Raw genomic sequence first — 18,748 nt, forward strand, 5'->3', positions numbered from 1 at the left:
GGAGCTCTTTCCTCTTGCCACTGCCACCCAGACAACCAGCGAGGGGAGGTTCCCCGGGGGAGGGTGTGGCTGAGGCAGGTGGGGGCAGGGGCCACCTGGGTCTTTGCAAGAGTCTTGGCTGGTCTCTCCTGGGCGGTAGGCAGAGTCCTGGTAGGCCCACCTTGGGGGTCACTGTGATTATATGGTGTTACCAGGTGATTCTTATCTGGGGATCACCTGTGATTATACGGTGTTAACCTGCCATATAGCATCCCCCAAGGCGTGACAACCAAAAAATGTCTGCAGACAACGCCATACATCCCTGGGGAGCAGTGCCGCCTGGCGGAGAGTGGTGGCACTGAGGCTGCTGTGAGGTCAGGGAACTGGAGGGTTGGGTTTTCCGAGGCCACGTGGGGGCAAAAGCGTCTGGAGCGTGTTGGTTCCCTGGAGTGCCTGTCACAGTTGCAGGGGACACCTGCAAAGGGGCAGGTGCATCTCCAGGCCTAGGGCTTGGCCTCCCACGGGCTCTGCTGCCACCTGGCTGGAGTCTTGTGGCCTGAGCACCCCCAGCGTGTCCAGCAGCTCAGATGCAGGTTGCTGGATGCGGCCCCCGCCCTGCCCATCCTAGGGGGGCTCATCTCTCTGCTGTGGCCGTCGGTGCTCTGCCACGGGCTCTGAAGGATCCAGGATGGCCACCGTGTGTCCCAAGCTCAGGCTGCACTTGGTGGGAATGGCCCCGGTCCCCATTCCCACCACACAGCCTGGAAACAGGCGTGAAGGGCGACAGTGGCTCAGCTAGGGCTGTGGTCGTGCCCCCAGGCCTTAGCTCAGAGTCAAGAGCAGGCAGAGGAGAGCAGGCAGGGCTCGGCCTGGGGTCGTAACACATGCATGGAGCATGGGCAGGGCTCGAACCCTCTCAGGCTGCCAGACCAGCTTCCCAGAAGGCTGAGCCGCAACCTGCTGGGTGGGAGCAGAGGCTGTGGGGGTTGCTGTGAATGCTTCCACTCAGGAATGAGGAGTGCCCTTACTGACAGAGCCACACAGAGACGGTGAGACTGCAGAAATGTATCTGTGGGCACAGAAAATGTTTGTTAGCAAAAAAGGCCCGTGAGGAAGCGGCAGGTGCAGTGACAAGCCTGTCTGCACTGTGTCCGCCCAGAAATGGCCGGGTCCACGCTCGCCGGGGACAAAACAGGCTGCTCAGGCACCCTGAAACCCTCCTGCTGCACGATGCAGCCTTTCCCCCCTTTTTCTTTTTCTTTCTTTTTTTTTTTTTTTGGAGACAGAGTTTCGCTCTTGTTGCCCAGGCTGGAGTGCAGTGGCGCGATCTCAGCTCACTGCAACCTCTGCCTCCCGGGTTCAAGCGATTCTCCTGCCTCAGCCTCCCGAGTAGCTGGGATTACAGACATGTGTCACCATGTCCGGCTAATTTTTTGTATTTTTAGTAGAAATGGGGTTTCACCATGTTAGCCGGGCTGGTCTCAAGCTCCTGACCTCAGGTGATCATCCCGCCTCTGCCTCCCGAAGTGTTGGGATTACAGGCGTGAGCCACTGCACCCGGCCACTTCCCTCTTCTTTCTTACCTGGGGTTTCTGAACAGCCCCAATATGGGAATTTAATGTAACAGACTCAGGGTGAGTACACTTAGCACCCGGCAGAAGCTTGTGCCACTGGCCCCTGGGGGATCATGCCCCTGCCTCGCCTCAAGTAACCCTCACTGATGAAGTCCTGATAAACACGGGCTCATGTCACAGATAAGCAAGAGTGCAGAAACAGCACACAGCAGTCACAGACACACCCAGGCCCTGGCCAGTGGCGCAGTCCGGCACCAAATAGAAACCACGTGTGTTTATTAATTTAACGAACTAGGCCGGGTGCAGTGGCTCACGCCTGTAATCCCAGCACTTTGGGAGGCCAAGGCTGGGGGAATCACTTGAACTCAGGAGTTCAAGAGCAGCCTGGGCATCATAGTGAGACCTCACCTCTACAAAAGTAAAAAACATTAGCCAGGCGTGGTGTTGCACGCTCACTGCTGTCCCAGCTACTCAGGAGGCTGAGGTGGGAGGATTGCTTGAGTCAACTGGCGGAGGCTTCAGTGAATCAAGATCGCACCACTGTACTCTAGCTTGGGTGATAGAGCAAGACCCTATCTCCAAAAAAACCAAAAGATCCAGGTAGAGTAGGAGCTGAGGCTGAGGCTGAGGCTGGCAGCTGGCCTCTGGCCTCTGGATAGTTGTGTCAGTTCAAGACGAGGGCCCTGAGGCACAGCTGGTGGTCACACATGGAGCAGGTGTCATGCTGGACTTTAAAGGTAGCTCTTGAAAGAAAAGACGCAGAGTAGCTTTCAGAATAGGAGAGACAGGGAAAGCGGGTGAGGGCTGGAAAAGACGACCCACAGGAATCAGGAGGATGACCTGGAAACGGGAGGGTGATTGGGCGCCAGGCACACATGCAGAAGAAAGTGCAGCCCTGGCTGAGGCCAGGTGCTCAGGCTGGGACTCCAGGGCCGGGCCTGGACAGGCCTGCTTCAAAAATCATCAGAACCAGCCCAGTGCAGGACACACAATGCCGGACAGCAAAAGGTTGGCAAAGGCCATGTCTTGGAAATGCCATCCCAGAGGCAGCCTGGGGGCCCTGGTGTGAGGTGGCCTGAGATGGAGTGCTGGCGGGAAGGGCCGCGCCTGCAGCGCGGGTGGCGGCCGGCGGCGCTGAGCCTGGAATGCTCCGTAGCGCTCCAGCGGTTGCCGCTCCTCCAAGGTTGTGCCCAGAACTCCTGATTTCTGTTGCTCTTAAACACCTTGCTGAAGTTACATCTTCACCTTGCTGCTGCTGATAGGGATGGTTTTGTAGCCGGGCGTGGCACACGCCTGTAGTCTCAACTACTTGGAGGCTGAGGTGGGAGGATCACTTGAACCCAGGAGGCGGAGGCCGCAGTGAGCTGTGATTGCACTGCTGCACTCCAGCCTGGGCGACAGAGCGAGACCATGTCTCAAAAAAGGAAAATAAGTCAGCTGGGCGCAGTGGCTGATGCCAGTAATCCCAGCACTTTGGGAGGCCGAGGCAGGTGGATCACCTGAGCTCAGGAGTTTGAGACCAGCCTGGCCAACATGGTGAAACCCTGTCTCTACTGAAAATACAAAATATTAGCTGGGTGTGGTGGCGGGCACCTGTAATCCCAGCTACTTGGAAGGCTGAGGCAGGAGAATTGCTTGAACCCGGGAAACGGAGGTTGCAGTGAGCCGAGATCGCGGCATTGCACTCCAGCCTGGGCAACAAGAGCGAAACTCTGCCTCAAAAAAATAAAAAGGCAAATAAGTCATGGTTTTTGGGCTGCAGTCGTATCCACCCTGCCTTGGTAAGGGCTTGTGGAGCCTGGCCCCACCCGTGCAGCCGCTCATTGGCCTCGCCTCTGCTGACCCTCAGTATGTTTCCTCCGTGCAGTGTCACGGGGCAGGTGCATCCGCCGGCGACCCTCGAGGCCCCGCTGTAGGCTCCTCCCAGGCATGGCCGGGAGCTGTGGGGGCTCCTGCGCCCATGTCGCCCCAAAAGAGCTCTGGGCAAGACCCTCCCAGCAGCCCGGCCGTGCTGACGCCTCTCTGTCTCCTGTGGTGTTTTCCAGGATTTCTTCTTCTATTCTCTAGTCTACGACCCACAGCAGAAGACCCTGCTGGCAGATAAAGGAGAGATTCGAGTAGGAAACCGGTACCAGGCAGACATCACCGACTTGTTAAAAGAAGGTAGGGTGGTCCGCCCCGGGCATGGAGCCCTCTGTCTTGTCCTGTCCTGCCGGGTGACACACTGGGTGAGAGGAGGCTGGGATACGGCCACCGTGTCAGTGATTCATGTGTGACTGGGGGTGGCAGGTGCAGGGCCTGGGCTCCGTCCACGTGGGTGATGCGTGTAGGCTGGTGTCCCGGAGCCTTCCCCCACCCACTCCTGGTGGTGGTGGGGTTCTGGGGAAGCCCCAGACCCTCAGGCAGGACGTGGTGATCAGCTGTCCTTGCACAGTGAGACCTGGTTTCCTTCTGGCAGTTGTTTTTCTTTTTCTTTTTTTTCAGACGGAGTCTCGCTCTGTTGCCCAGGCTGGAGTGCAGTGGGGTGATCTCGGCTCACTGCAACCTCCGCCTCCCAGGTTCAAGCGATTCTCCTGCCTCAGCCTCCCGAGTAGCTGGGATTACAGGCACCTGCCATCACGCCCGGCTAATTTTTTTATTTTTAGTAGAGATGGGGTTTCACCATGTTGGCCACGTTGGTCTTGAACTCTTGACCTCAGGCCTCCCAAGGTGCTGGGATTACAGGCGTGAGCCACCGAGTCTGGCCTTGGCAGTTATTTTTCATTACTTTTTTTTTTTTTTGGACAAGGTCTGGCTCTGTCGCCCAGGCTGGAGTGCAGTGGTGCGATCACAGCTCACTGCAGCCTCGACCTCCCAGGCTCAGATGATCCTCCCACCTCAGCCTCCTCAGTAGCTGGAACTACAGGTGCGCACCACCACACCCCGCTAATTTTTTTGTATTTTTATTAGAGACAGGGTTTCACCATGTTGCCCAGGTTGGTCTCAGACCCCTGACCTCAAGTGATCTACCTGCCTCAGCCTCCCAAAGTGCTGGGATTACATGTGTGAGCCACTGCGCCTGGCCTCATTACTTTTTTAAAGTTCTTTTTGTCTCCAGAAATTTTCTTCCGTGTGAATCTGCCCACGTTTCTTGTCTTGCCTGTGGGTGCCCCACCCTTGAGGTCTGGTGGGGCCATGGAGCTCCGACACAGTACTCACCCCGGATGCAGGCGGCCTCCTCCCTCTACCAGGTGCTTCAGCAGCCCTGGTGGGAGGTCCTGGGGCTCACTGTCCCCTTCTCAACCCTGTCCCTCATCTCCCTGCTGGGCGAGGCTGCCCTCAAGACGCAGGGCTCTGTCCCCGAGGGTCGGCAGGGACTTGCATCCCTGCTTCTTGCAGTTGTGATCAAGGTGTTTCGTGGTTGTCCTGTTTTGGTTTGTTTTGAGAGCGTGTCTGGCTGTGTTGCCCAGGCTGGACTTGAAGTCCTGGGCCCCAGCGACCCTCAAGCCTCAGCCTCCCGAGTAGCTGGGGCTGTTTTGTGTTCTTCTTGATTGTCCGTAAGGTGCTGGTGCATCTCACAGGTGGCTGGGTGTGCCACCTTCCCCAGGCAGCTGCGGGCTCCAGCATTGGGCTCGTGGGCCTGCTACATTGCAAGCATCTGTGCTCTGCAAGGTGCTGGGCGGTGGGGGAAGACCCCCATCTCTCTCCACGCACACAGGGCACATTGAGGTCTGGGCCTGGGGAGGCCTCTGTGCTGAGGCCTGTGGGTCGGAGCCTGGGGAGGCCGCTGTGCTGGGGTCCGGCCTGTGGGTCTAAGCGTGGGGAAGTCACTGTGCTGAGGCCTGTGGGTCTGAGCATGGAGAGGCCTCTGTCCTGGGGCCTGGCCTGTGGGTCTGAGCGTGGGGAGGCCGCTGTGCTGAGGCCTGTGGGTCTGAGCATGGGGAGGCCTCTGTGCTGGGGCCTGTGGGTCTGAGCGTGGGGAGGCCTCTGTGCTGGGGCCCGGCCTGTGGGTCTGAGCGTGGGGAGGCCACTGTGCTGAGGCCTGTGGGTCTGAGCGTGGGGAGGCCGCTGTGCTGGGGCCCGGCCTATGGGTCTGAGCGTGGGGAGGCCACTGTGCTGGGTCTGGGCCTGTGGCCTCCAGGGTGCCCTGCTATCATGCCAGGGTCTCCCAGCCTGGGGCTGTCTTACCTTTCTGGCCTGGCCAAAGGTGAAGGCCTGGCAGCCGCGCCCAGGTGGAAAGGCAGAGTCCGTGGCTGAGAGACAGGTGAGAACGCAGATCACATGAGGGCCAGAGAGTGAGGAGCCGTCTCAGGTCAGAGGCCCTTACCTGGCGCATCTGTACCTTCAGCCTGGGGCCAGTGGGCCTGGCAGGAGAATGGGCCTTGAGGTGCCCCCATCTTACCGTGCACACAGGGCTGAGATCTGACCTGGAGAGACCTAGCGGAGCTCTGCAGGGCCTGGGGCGATGGGACTAAGGGTCCACCAGCCCGAGCCAGCCGCAGGAGCCGGCCTCCCCTCCCCATGCTGCCTTCACCCCTGCCCTGCCGTTCCTTGGCTTTTGGGCTGCTGGTGCAAGGACCAGGGATCCCACCAGCTGGTGTGGGGCCGGGACGTGGCTTCCAGAACCTTCCCCCACCTCCGGGAGGCTGTGTCCCTCTTGAGTGATGGAAAATTGCACACTAGTTGTGTACCTGCCTTTAGTGAGTTTGAAATGTCAAAGGGAGTGTGACCGTCATGACCAGCGGTGAGCATACACGGAGGCACCATGGCTTGTGTGGGTCACACCAAGGCTTAGCTTCTTGGCCGTCAGGGAGCTGGGCCCCAGCTTCCCCAGGGTACCCCTGAGCCAGGTGAGGAGTCCACACCAGGCTGAAGACCCCCCAGCCCGCCTTGCTGGTTCACACAGCCCCAGGCCCTGGCTGACCCCGTCCTCTGAGTCTGGCCAGGCATTGTTTCCTAGAGGCCGCAAGGCCTGACCCTCCCTGGACACACGGCCCAGGATGCCCGGCCCTCGGGGCAGGGTCTGGGAGCCAGTGCCCCTTAGCGAGGGATAGCGTTTTCTTGGGGACTTTCTAGTCTCAAGAGCTCTCTCCATGCTGGACCTGCAGCCAGGCGCCCCAGTGGAGGGTGGCCCCGCACTCCGTGGTCCTTGGTCTGGAACCTCGGTGCTGCCCAGGGCTGGAGGGAGCCGCCTGCAGAGTCTGAGCCTGGCACCCTGCTCTGAGCTATGGAGGCGGCTGAGAAGTGGACAGAGGACAATTGTGGAGCACTTTCTCCAAGTCTTCCCTCAGGAGTCAGGCTCAGCCATGCTCAGACACACATTCTCCTGAGGGTGTCTCCCAACACCACGGTCTTGTTTTTTTGCGAGTAAAAGGCTGTTTCATCAGAAACCTGGCCCTGGCCCATTGCAGGCGTCAGGTGGCCTCTTCACCAGCCTTGAGTTCTCCATCGTCCCAGCTCCCAGAAGATAGGAAATAACTGGTGACTCCAGAGGCACGCCCACTCCCTGGCCCCCGGCTCTGGCTGTGCCAGGCTTAGCAGCAGCTCCCCCAGAACCCCCCGGGATGGAAGAGGGGCCAGGAGGGAGCCTGTGCCCCCAGAAGGTCCCTGGAGGTGGTCTGCCTGCTCCTGTGATGTGGCAGGGCCCTCTTGCAACAGCATGTGAATCCAAGTATCTCAAAAAGCTTGGGCCGGGCACAGTGGCTCACGCCTATGATCCCAACATTTTGGGAGGCCAAGGCGGATGGATCACCTGAGGTCAAGAGTTCGAGACCAGCCTGGGCAACATGGTGAAACCTCGTGTCTACTGAAAATACAAAAATTAGCTGGGCATGGTGTCGGTGCCTGTGGTCCCAGCTACTCAGGAGGCTGAGGCGGGAGAATCGCTTGAACCTGGGAGGCGGAGGTTGTAGTGAGTCAAGATCGTACCACTGCACTCCAGCCTGGGCGACAGAGTGAGACTCTGTCTCAAAAAAAAAAAATAAGAAGAATAAATAAAAATAAAAAGCTTGATTTAAATTTACAGACCAACCTTCCCATCTCTTGTGGCCACAGTTCTTGGAGCCCTGCATCCTGGGTGGGCTGAGAGGCCCCTTGCGTGTGCACCCCAGCCCCGGGTTGAGAGGCCACTGTGTGCCAAATGTGCATGCGTGTACCTGTGTGTGCAACAGCCTCCGTCCAGCCTTACACCCTGGCCTCACCTATGGGGCCCTGCAGCCCTTCCCCCTCCCCATCCCAGCAGCTCCCTGCGCCCGGGGAGGAGAGGCGCGACCCGGCGCACCGTGGGACCCTGTCTCAGAAAGGCCACACTTCCTCCCTGTAGGCGAGGAGGATGGCCGAGACCAGTCCAAGCTGGAGACCAAGGTGTGGGAGGCGCACAACCCACTCACAGACAAGCAGATCGACCAGTTCCTGGTGGTGGCCCGGTGAGTCCTGCTCCCGGGCAAGGCCAGCAGGGGTGGTGCCTGGAGCTCCTGTTCTCCCTGCCCTGTGGTGGGTGTTGGGGACGTGACAGTCTTGGATCCCATATCCCAACATGAAGCTCATGCGCCGCAGCCCTGAGACCCCCGTTAGCAGTTCCCAGAGAGGCTCGGGAGTGCTGGGCCCAGGCCCTTCATTAAATAAAAGGGTGGCCCTTTTGGGGGGCGGCAGGCCTGTGTGCCCGCCCACGTGTCCCTAATGGGGCTTTCCCAGGATGGGCCAGAGGTGCTTTCCCACTCCTGGGCCACTGGGAGCAAGTGGGCTGGGCCTGGTCAGGGAGCAGAGCAGCTGCAGCCCGGGCAGACACCTGGGGCAGGGCGAAGGCCGAGGCCCAGGAGAGGACTATGCACCTTCCCTGCCAGCAGCCTGGGAGGTGGAGAAAACCCCAAAAGAAGCCCCAGGGCAGCTGCCAATCTATCGGGATGCCCTCAGTCAGACGCACGTGGGTTCTGGGGTGGCTGCTGGGCCCTACTCCACAGCCTGGGGCCCAAGACACAGGGAGTCCTCGCTGCCTGCGGGCTGCTCCCTGCAATGCCCATGCAGTTTGTCCCTGCTGCCCCTGGCACCTGGGGAGCTGTGTGCCTGGGGGGAGTCCGTGCTGCCCGTGGCCTCTGGTCCCTGGTCCCTGGGGAGCAGTGTGCCTGGGGGGAGTCCATGCTGCCCGTGGTCCCTGGTCCCTGGGGAGCAGTGTGCCTGGGGGGAGTCCGTGCTGCCCTTGGTCCCTGGTCCCTGGGGAGCAGTGTGCCTGGGGGGAGTCCGTGCTGCCCGTGGCCCCTGGTCCCTGGTCCCTGGGGAGCTGTGTGCCTGGGGGGAGTCCGTGCTGCCTGTGGCCCCTGGTCCCTGGCGCCTGGGGAGCTGTGTGCCCGGGGGGAGTCCATGCTGCCTGTGGCCCCTGGTCCCTGGGGAGCTGTGTGCCCGGGGGGAGTCCGTGCTGCCCGTGGCCCCTGGTCCCTGATCCCTGGGGAGCGGTGTGCCTGGGGGGAGTCCGTGCTCAGCTGACACTGTGGTCAGCGCATCTCCTTTCCCCAGCTCTGTGGGCACCTTCGCACGGGCCCTGGACTGCAGCAGCTCCGTCCGACAGCCCAGCCTGCACATGAGCGCCGCAGCTGCCTCCCGAGACATCACCCTCGTAAGTGGGCCCAGGGCGGGACAGCTGAGACCTGGGGTGACCCACGGCCCAGAGTGGCTGCGCCCTTCCTCCTGCCAGGGCCCAGCACCTGCCCTAGGTATTCAGGACCCCTGCAGAGGTGCTGTCCCACCTGGACTGGCCTTTCCTATCCACCCCAAACTCGGCCAGACTGTGCTGAGGGTGCAGGGAGGGTTGTGCTGCTGGGCCCGCAGCAGGGGATCCTTGAGGGAGGGGGTACCGTGCCACAGGTGCAGGAAAAGCCACCTTGGCCCGGGTGACCCTGCTGTCTCCTGCCGCAGTTCCACGCCATGGACACTCTCCATAAGAACATCTACGACATCTCCAAGGCCATCTCGGCGCTGGTGCCACAGGGCGGGCCCGTGCTCTGCAGGGACGAGATGGAGGAATGGTCTGCATCAGAGGCCAACCTTTTCGAGGAAGCCCTAGAAAAATATGGGAAGGATTTCACGGACATTCAGCAAGATTTTGTGAGTACCGTGGGTGGCGATGGGGGAGTGGCTGGCCATGCCCATCTCCAGGTGGGCTGCGGGGGTGTGGGGTCCACATCCCACTCTGCCCTGAGGGAGCCTGTCCTGCACCCTGATTCCCTGTGTGGAGCTGCATGAGTTCTGTCTCAGCTGTGCTCGGCCGCCATAGTCCCTCCTGTCACACTGGTTCAGCAGACAGCCATGGGGGCGCTGGTGGGGCCTGGGCATAGAGAGCCACGCTGCTGCCACCATTGCTTGATGAGGATAAGGGTTGGCCCAGGTGACGGAGGCCAGGGTATCCTCACGGAGACTTCCCCTTCCTTGCTGCCCCCTCCAGCCCCAAGCTTGGTTTTGCTTTGTTTTTGACTAAGCTGAACCTCTTGACTCCTCATGTCCTTGTTTTCTGTCTCACGTGAGTTTAGCCCAGCAGCAGGCCTAGAGAGTCTTCGTGGTATGGGGTCTCCCTTCCCTGTACCTCCACCTCAGGACCCCCCACCCTCCAACCGTCAGCCCTCCTAAAATACTTTTAAATTAATCTGTTAGAAGAGCATCCCCATGTGGAGGTGGTGGGGCCCCTGACCATCAGCCCTGGGGAGGTGGAGCCTGTGGCAGGGCAGGGAGGAGCCCCAAAGGGGCCCGGGACACAGCGGGGTTGCTGGTATCTGATGAAAATCACCATCCGGGCAGCAGCGCACAGGCCAGCGCAGCAGAGACTGGAGAAGCATCTGGAATTCGGAAGAAACAAACATGGGGATGGGTAGGGTGTCTAGACCTGAAGAGGAGGAGGGACAGCAGCCAGCTGTGAGGCTCCCGAGGACGCATCTGCTGGGGGCAGGAGTGCAGCTTTGTGTCGGGGCCTCTGGCCAAGAGGAGCGCTTGGCCGGGCGGGAGGAGTCCCTGACTGTCCCTGGGGCCAGCGGCCTCTCCAAGGCGGATACGGATCTCTCCAGGCTTAAAAACAAACCAAGATGAGCAGAACATGTTCAGACAAGAGGACGAGGGCTAGAAACAAAATTCACCAGCTAGGCTCAGACCAGGGCAGAATTTGAGGGAGACCCTGCTGTACATGGTTCCAGCGGAGGAGATCCCAGTGCTGAGCCCACGTGATATCTAGCCAGCCAGCACTTAGGGGACTGCGGCTGCAGGGCCGTGTCCAGGCGCGGTCTCGGGGGGCCGCGGCTGCGGGGCTGTGCCCAGGCGCGTTCCCGGGGAGCTGCGGGTGTGGGGCCGTGCCCAGGCGCGGTCTCGGGGGGCTGCGGCTGCGGGGCCGTGTCCAGGCGCGGTCTCGGGGGGCTGCGGCTGCGGGGCCCTGTCCAGGCGCAGGGTTGGGAGGCTGCAGCTTCGGGGCTGTGTCGAGGGAGCAGGCCCTGCTCTCCTTCCTGCCAGATGCAGTGGACCAGACTGAGGAACTATCTGAACCCTTATTTAATAAGACAGGTTTCTTATATCCATGCCACATGGGCCCAGGCACGGTGGCTCACGCCTGTAATCCCAGCACTTTGGGAGGCCAAGGCAGGAGGATCATGAGGTCAGGAGATCAAGACCATCCTGGCCAACATGGTGAAACCCCACGTCTACTAAAAATACAAAAATGAGCCGGGCGTGGTGGCAGGCTCCTATAGTCCTAGCTACTCAGGAGACAGAGGCAGGAGAATCACTTGAACCCCGGGGGTGGAAGTTGCTGTGAGCCGAGATCACGCCACTGCACTCCAGCCTGGGCGACAGTGCAAGACTGTGTCTCAAAAACAAAAATGGCTGAGATGGCGGGGCATGGTGGCTCATGCCTATAATCCCATTTGGGAGGCCGAAGTGGGCAGACCACTTGAGGTCAGGAGTTCGAGACCGGCCTGGCTAACATGGTGAAATCACGTCTCTACTAAAAATACAAAAATTAGCTGGGCGTGGTGAGAGGTGCCTGTAGTCCCAGCTACTCAGGAGACAGAGGCAGGAGAATTGCTTGAACCCAGGAGGCAGAGGTTGCAGTGAGCCGAGATTGCACTACTGCACTCCAGCCTGGGTGACAGAGCAAGACTCCGTCTCAAAAACAAACAAAAAAAAGGCTGAGATGGAGGCTGGGTTGTCAGTGCCACTTTGGCAAGATCTTGACCTTGACCCTGTGCCAGCTCCTCTTCCCCTGGCGTCACTGTGTTTTGCCACCTGGCGGGGGGACCTGCTTCATCAGCCGCCCTCTGCACCTGCCTGCCAGCAGGGGCCTGGCCTCCGTGCACCAAGCACACCTCGCCCTCTGGCCTCCCGCCCCTCTGTCGCCTTGTGGCCGCAGCCCTGCCCCTGCCCACGTGGTGTGCCTGCCTCCTGCCCCTTCCTGCTTGTGTAACACGCCTCCTCCCACCCAGCTCCCGTGGAAGTCGCTGACCAGCATCATTGAGTACTACTACATGTGGAAGACCACCGACAGATACGTGCAGCAGGTGAGCCCGCCCGCCACTCAGTGCCCAGGGCGTGCCGCCTCCGCGTCCTGCGTCCCATCCTCTCCCAGCAGGTGGGCGTGCACTGCTACAGCAGGAGGGGAAGGAAGGCTCCTGAGTCCCTGGCCCGGCTGTCCTCTCCGTGGTGCTCTCCTCTCCGTAGCCTCCAGCCTGTCTGCACTGCAGCCCCAACCTGGGCCTAGCCCGCTGACCTCTGACCTTCTCTTTCGTTTTAAGAAACGCTTGAAAGCAGCTGAAGCTGAGAGCAAGTTGAAGCAAGTTTATATTCCCAACTAGTAAGTGTGCCCTCACAGGCGTCGTCCTTGTGGCCCCAGGGGCCAGGGAGGGTGGGCACAGGGTGCTGGGGCCAGGCGGGTCCCAAGGAAACTCAGGCTCAGAGGCTGGGTAAGTTGGGGCAGCCCCTGGGAGGGCGGCGCAGGGCAGGGGGGCTCTGGCTGCAGATGCAATGGCCATGTGTCTGTCGTCCTGGCCTCCTGGTCAGTAAGGGGGCATTGGGATTCCAGCCCACACCGCCAGGGATCTGTCCCTGAGCTGGGCTCCATGCTAGGGGGAGCATGGGGGCCTGGAGAACGGCTCAGACCTCAGCAGTGGCTCCCAGGAACTGAAAGGGGAGGAAGGAAGATCCCTGCCGAGGCCGAGGGGTGCGAGAACGTGGTTCTGGACGAGGGGTGGTCCGCTGCGGTGCATGCTGGGCAGATGGGCCCTCGAGGTTTGTGCTCCTGCAACTCCTCTCTTCTCTCCTTTCCCTCTTTAAGTAACAAACCAAATCCAAACCAAATCAGCGTCAACAACGTCAAGGCCGGTGTGGTGAACGGCACGGGAGCACCGGGCCAGAGCCCTGGGGCTGGCCGAGCCTGCGAGAGCTGTTACAGTAAGTGCCCTGGATGGCCGGGGGCACACCACACGCCCGCCTGTGGGCCGTGGTGCCTGCGTTGGCCCTGAGGGCTCCAGCATGGCCCAGCCTGCGAGGGGCCCACTGATGATGGGGGGCTGCGTCCCAGGGGTGTGGTTGGGAGAGTCTCGGGGAACGTGCGGGGGTACCTGGCGGGTGGGGGCGGCTGGCGTGGGGGTGGCGGGGAATACTCTGACATCGCTGGTTCTGCTTAAGAATCCGTCTATTTCCAACTTTGTTGTCCGTAGCCACACAGTCTTACCAGTGGTATTCTTGGGGTCCCCCTAACATGCAGTGTCGTCTCTGCGCATCTTGTTGGACATATTGGAAGAAATATGGTGGCTTGAAAATGCCAACCCGGTTAGATGGAGAGAGGCCAGGACCAAACCGCAGTAACATGGTAAGGGGGGGACACCCGCCCCGCCTGCCGTGAGCGTGTCGGCCGCGCGGGTCCTCGGCCCCCGGTCATGGCGCTGTGTCGGGGCGGTTGCGCCCCCTTCCGCAGAGTCCCCACGGCCTCCCAGCCCGGAGCAGCGGGAGCCCCAAGTTTGCCATGAAGACCAGGCAGGCTTTCTATCTGCACACGACAAAGCTGACGCGGATCGCCCGGCGCCTGTGCCGTGAGATCCTGCGCCCGTGGCACGCTGCGCGGCACCCCTACCTGCCCATCAACAGCGCGGCCATCAAGGCCGAGTGTGAGTCACCCCAACTCCCCGCTTACTCCGTTCCTGCGGGTGGTGGGGAGGGAGCAGCAACCTTGGGGCCCAGCCTGTAGCCCCACTGGGAGTTCTGATCTCAGGGAGCCCCACGTCCTCCTCGGTGCTGACATGGCCGAGCCCAGTGAGGGCTCCCAGGTCAAGGCGCAGGCAGGGTTCTGTGCTCCCCTGGGGATGCCCCACCCCTCACACTGTGTGGTACCCCGCAGGCACGGCGCGGCTGCCCGAAGCCTCCCAGAGTCCACTGGTGCTGAAGCAGGCGGTGCGCAAGCCGCTGGAAGCCGTGCTTCGGTATCTTGGTGAGCAGCCAGGCGCGATGGGGGTCTCCTAATGCTGCCTGCAGGCAGCTTCTGACCCAAGCTTATGCACTGGTGCTCCCAGCCTTCTCTAGCTGGGAGCTCCTGGACAGCCCCCCAGGGCCTGGAACTGTCCTTTTGGGGTACTCTACACCGTGCCAGGCTCAGGCAGACCCACTGGGACCCAGGCTGCTCCCTGCTCCTGGGGTCGTGATGGGGCCCAGTGTGGAGTGGCAGCCGCCCTGTCTTCTGCGGGGCCAGCCTCCTCAAGGCACACCCGGGGGCTTCCCTGCCAGTCTCGCTACCCTGTTCCCTGTGTTCTGATCGTCCCTGGGGCCTGAGGGTCTGGGGTTTAGGCGGTGCACACCCCTACCTATAATACCATTAAGGCAAGGTCGCACCTGCTGCCTGCAGGGAGTATACTTCCTGAGCCACGCCCACTCCACAGGGGCAGCACTCAGGCCTCTGTAGGCCCTGGGCAGGGGGAGGTGCACACCTGGCAAGCAGCCTCAGGTGGGGGTTCCTTTGCCTTTGAGCGTCTGAGGGCACCCGAGAACCTCAGCCGGCTACCCTGGCCCAGCCAGAAGCAGCTTGGTGGCTGGGCCAGACATTTGTGGTGGCGGTGGGGGGCCTCCTCCATTTGCTGGGCTCGAGTGGGCTTGTGCATCTGCCCTCCCGACACAGGGTGACTGTCCTGAGAAGGACATTCCAGAGCCATGAGCCAAGTGTGCTCTGAGATTCAAGTGGCTTTGGCATTGCTCCCTGTTTGGGGTCGTGGCCCCTGTCCTGTGGGAAGAGGTGGGTGGTGTCAGGGCTGGTCCTCAGCAGCTGTGTCCCTGGCCAGGCTGGCTGGATGGTTGGTTCGCTGTCTGACCAGCAGCCAGCCCTCCACCGGCAGCTCTGGGGGCCTGGACCTGGGGGCTGTTTAATAGGCGTGCTGTGCTCACAGGCCCGTGTATGGATCCTGTTGTGCAGGGGCTGAGGGGCCTGGCCCGTGCCAGGTGGTCTCCCTGCTCTCTGGAAGCCCTGGGGTGCAGGACTAGCCTGGGCACACACCTTGCTGAGGGCTCCTGGGCTCCTCCTGATTGTGTGGTGACCTCCCCGCTTCCAGCCCAGTCAGGATGGGGCCTCGGGGGTGGGAGCCGCGTGGGGCTTCGTTCCTGGTGGTATCCCGGAACCATGAGGGCTGGAGCTTGGGCCTTCCTGCCCCTCCCCTGCTGGGCAGAGGCGACTCGTTCTGCCTGTGTCATTCCCCGCAGAGACCCACCCCCGCCCCCCCAAGCCTGACCCCGTGAAAAGCGTGTCCAGCGTGCTCAGCAGCCTGACGCCCGCCAAGGTGGCCCCCGTCATCAACAACGGCTCCCCCACCATCCTGGGCAAGCGCAGCTACGAGCAGCACAACGGGGTGGACGGTGAGTGGCCCCCTCGCCCGGTGAGTCCGGGCCTGCCCCACCCGGTGAGTGTGGCCCTCCCCGCCTGATGAGTCCGGCCCGCCCCCGCCCGGGCACCCGCCGTGCGTGCTGACGCTGTCTTCTCTCCCTCTCTCTCACCCCGGCGCTGCCAGGCAACATGAAGAAGCGCCTCTTGATGCCCAGTAGGGGTAAGGCCTGGGGCCGCGGGCGGGCGCTGCGCCGGCCCCGCCCATGATGCCTGTGCTGTGCTGCTGAGTGTGTCCCCGCGGCGGGCGGCCCAGGGCCCATGCTTGGGGCAGTCCACGTGAGCCAGGCCACAGCCCAGTTCCCCACATTCCTCCTGACATCACTGGTCCCTTGGTGAAGACCCCCCGAGCCCAGGCATCTGGCCCTCGGCCCCCTGGCCCTGTGCCCTGTCAGTGGACTGTCCTGGCACGTGTGGCCCTGGCGCCCCTGCCTGTGCTGTCTGCCATCGTGCTGTGACTGCCCGCATGCTGCCAGCCTCAGCTCGTGGGGCCGCCCGTGCTGTGCCTGCAATCCTTTCGTGCGCCTGCCAGGCGGGACAGTGGGGAGGGTGGTTGGGGGTGTCTGCGTGGGCCGTGGGCGACTGAGCTTGTACACATTGGCGCCTTCTGTTGGAGGACTGGCTCAGACGCTCTGTGCCGGTTGCTTGGAGCAGGGGCTGCGGGACCCCAGGCCCCTTGGGGAAGAGCAGATAGGACCAAGCCCAGCATGAGGAGGCCAGGTGTGTGGGGCCCGGGTGTGCACCCAGGCCTGGGCCTGCCAGTGTGGATGTGCCTGGAGCCCCTCCCCCAGGCGGCTTTCACTGACGGTGCTGGCCAGGGCAGCAGGGCCGGTTTGGGAACCTGGAGGTGGATATGGGCAGTGGCCGCCCAGCCCAGCCAGCCCTGTCCCCTGGGGGCATTCTCTCGAGGCTGCTGGGTGTCCTGGCAGGCACGTCCCGTGGGGTCAGCACGCCGGCTGCAGCGCAGGGTGGGCCTGAGATCGGGCGCTGGGCTTCCCCATCTCCACCTGTCTGGACACGCACCCCTGGCCTGTCCGTGCAGCTTCCTCCCGACAGCCCTTGGTGGTGTCTCTGTCTTGGCCCCAGCCCCCGCCCTCCTTTCCTGGGGCACCCTCCCAGCCATCTGGTATTGGGGCTGCCCCCGTTGCCTCGTCCTAGGCCCAGGGCCAGCCCACTCTGGGCTGGCTTTACTCGTCTGTTCCTAATGGCGGGGCATCCCAGGAAGAGCCCCATGAGAGCTGGTAGAAACAGGAGGGAGTCCTTGTCAGCAGGCATCTTTGAGCTTTTTGTTTTGTTTTGTAAAAAGTGGTTAACCAGCAAGTTACATAAAAGCTTATTTACTCCCATTAAATTTTCCACACCTCACACTTGAGTCCCAGCCGTGCAGTGCTTGTGAGGGAGCACCACCCCTTCCCGCCTGGCTGGGCAGGGCCCCTGGGCTCAGAGGGGTCAGCCACGGAGGAAGCGCCTGTCCTGACGTGTAGTGGCCAGGGCCTGGGTGCTGGAGAGGGGCCAGCTGGGTGAAGACGGCTCCCGGGGGCATTGGCACACACGAGATGGGGTCTCTGTCCAGCCTGGGTAGGCATGAGCTGAGCTTGAGCGAGGGCCTGCCTGCCCACAGCACGGGGCCCTAGCGCTCTAATCTGGCCGTTTGCCCGAGTAGCCTGTTGCGCTGTCCCCACCTGCGGGGCTTGCAGATGGGTGCGTGTGGCTCACTAACCTAAAGCATGTGTTTTCTTCCCTCTGCTGTCCACCGCTCTGGTAGGCACTTACCTGGGTAAGTAGTTTTTGTGCTACTGGCCAGCCCTGGGCGCTGGGCCTTGGATTGTGGCAGGTGCCCTGAGGTATGGCTGTTCCTGCTCGGGAGCGCTGCAGATCAGGCACCTGGGCCCCCACCTGACCCTGCCTGGCAGAGCTAAGCAAACTGGTAGGGAAAGGCTGACCCAGGGCTCCAGGGCCCCAGTTGGCCCCTAGGGGAGTGCCCCAAGTTAGGAGGCAGCTGCAGGTGGGGAGGGGCTGGACAGGCCGCTTCTGTTCCTTAAGGGATGGGCCTCAGCTAAGCAGTGTTTTTGGAGCTGGCAGGTTGCTCCGATGCCCTTGGGTCCTGGCACCTGACTGAGTTGAGTATGACGTCCTGTCCTCTCTGAGCTGGTCCTGCTGGGAGCCGAGCCATCCTGGGACCAGCTCCCACATGCACACGCCTACACTCACAGGCAGGGCAGTGGGGGAGAGCAGTGGCGGTCCTGGGCCCAGCTGGGGGTGACCAGGAGCATGAACCCCGCTTCTTGGCCCAATTCCCGCAGTGCCCCTTGGGCTCCTCACCCTGCACTGTGGGAAGTCAGAGGCCTCTGGCACCCCATCCCCAAGCACATGCCAGGGTGGCTGGGGCCCAGCCGGGGCAGTGGGTGGTGACCTGTTTCTGGCCGGGGCTGGCGGCTCTCTCAGAGCCTTAGGAAGAAGCCCGGCCTCCTGATGGGGCAGTGCCGGCCATGGTGTGGCTGCCCTGCAGAGGGGCTTGTGCCGCTGCTGGACTGACAGCCTTTAGAGGCTTCGCTTGTCTCGGCAGGGCAGGCAAGTGGGTGGACAGTCCCGGCCCCTGTGCCCCTAGGGAGGTGGCTGTCGGGTCCCAGGCTCCTGGCCTCCTGCCTGGAGCCCAAGCCAATGTGTCTCTTGCTGGCCAGAGAGCTGTGGGGCCACCAGGCGGCCCAGGACCCGGGGAGGCGAGGCCCCACGTCCCCCAGGCCCATCCTGGGTGTGGGCTGTGGCTTGGTTGGTGGGTGGCCCCGGCCCATTGTCCCGAGGTGGCTGAGGCTGCAGTGGGCGGTGGGAGTGCAGGACGCGCTCTCTCGGGGTCTCATTTCTCTCCTCCATTTCTCATCAGGTCTGGCAAACCACGGACAGACCAGGCACATGGTAAGAGGAACAGCCCAGGACGGGGTACGGTGCCCTCACCCATGAGCTCTCTGGGGTGTTGGGAAGAGGCCTGGCCAGCCCCACCAGGTGCCATGTGGAAGCTTCCAGGAGGCCTGGCAAGACCAGAGGGGCTGCCGCATGCGGGGGCCAACCAGCCCTCAGGGCTGCCCTGGGCCAGGCTGGGGGTCCGTGTAGCTCACTGGGGTGGTGGGGGGCCGACCAGCCTTCAGGGCTGCCCTGGGCCAGGCTGGGGGTCCGTGTAGCTCACTGGGGTGGTGGGGGGCCGACCAGCCTTCAGGGCTGCCCTGGGCCAGGCTGGGGGTCCGTGTAGCTCACTGGGGTGGTGGGGGGTCCGCCAACCTTCAGGGCTGCCCTTGGCCAGGCTGGGGGTCCGTGTAGCTCACTGGGGTGGTGGGGG

General features: G+C 62.2%; 1 protein-coding gene across 5 annotated transcripts in view; it reads left to right on the forward strand.

Moving 5' to 3' along the window:
• MTA1 (metastasis associated 1) overlaps nt 1–18,748 on the forward strand; it is a 51,190-nt gene that overhangs the window by 30,757 nt on the left and 1,685 nt on the right. For 2 of the 5 annotated variants that reach the window (XM_024231557.3, XM_024231560.3), the window contains 13 exons: nt 3,599–3,716; nt 7,855–7,957; nt 9,042–9,141; nt 9,441–9,629; nt 11,984–12,058; nt 12,293–12,351; nt 12,832–12,947; nt 13,217–13,368; nt 13,474–13,663; nt 13,894–13,983; nt 15,240–15,392; nt 15,545–15,580; nt 18,299–18,330. In XM_024231557.3, the coding sequence (XP_024087325.1) occupies nt 3,599–3,716; nt 7,855–7,957; nt 9,042–9,141; nt 9,441–9,629; nt 11,984–12,058; nt 12,293–12,351; nt 12,832–12,947; nt 13,217–13,368; nt 13,474–13,663; nt 13,894–13,983; nt 15,240–15,392; nt 15,545–15,580; nt 18,299–18,330 (1,413 nt within the window). Of the gene's footprint in view, nt 1–3,598; nt 3,717–7,854; nt 7,958–9,041; nt 9,142–9,440; nt 9,630–11,983; nt 12,059–12,292; nt 12,352–12,831; nt 12,948–13,216; nt 13,369–13,473; nt 13,664–13,893; nt 13,984–15,239; nt 15,393–15,544; nt 15,581–18,298; nt 18,331–18,748 lie in introns of those variants that run through there. The other 3 variants (XM_024231558.3, XM_024231561.3, XM_054530607.2) reach the window with 2 other exon arrangements.

Source organism: Pongo abelii, chromosome 15, assembly GCF_028885655.2.
Source record: "Pongo abelii isolate AG06213 chromosome 15, NHGRI_mPonAbe1-v2.0_pri, whole genome shotgun sequence".
NCBI lineage: Eukaryota > Metazoa > Chordata > Mammalia > Primates > Hominidae > Pongo > Pongo abelii.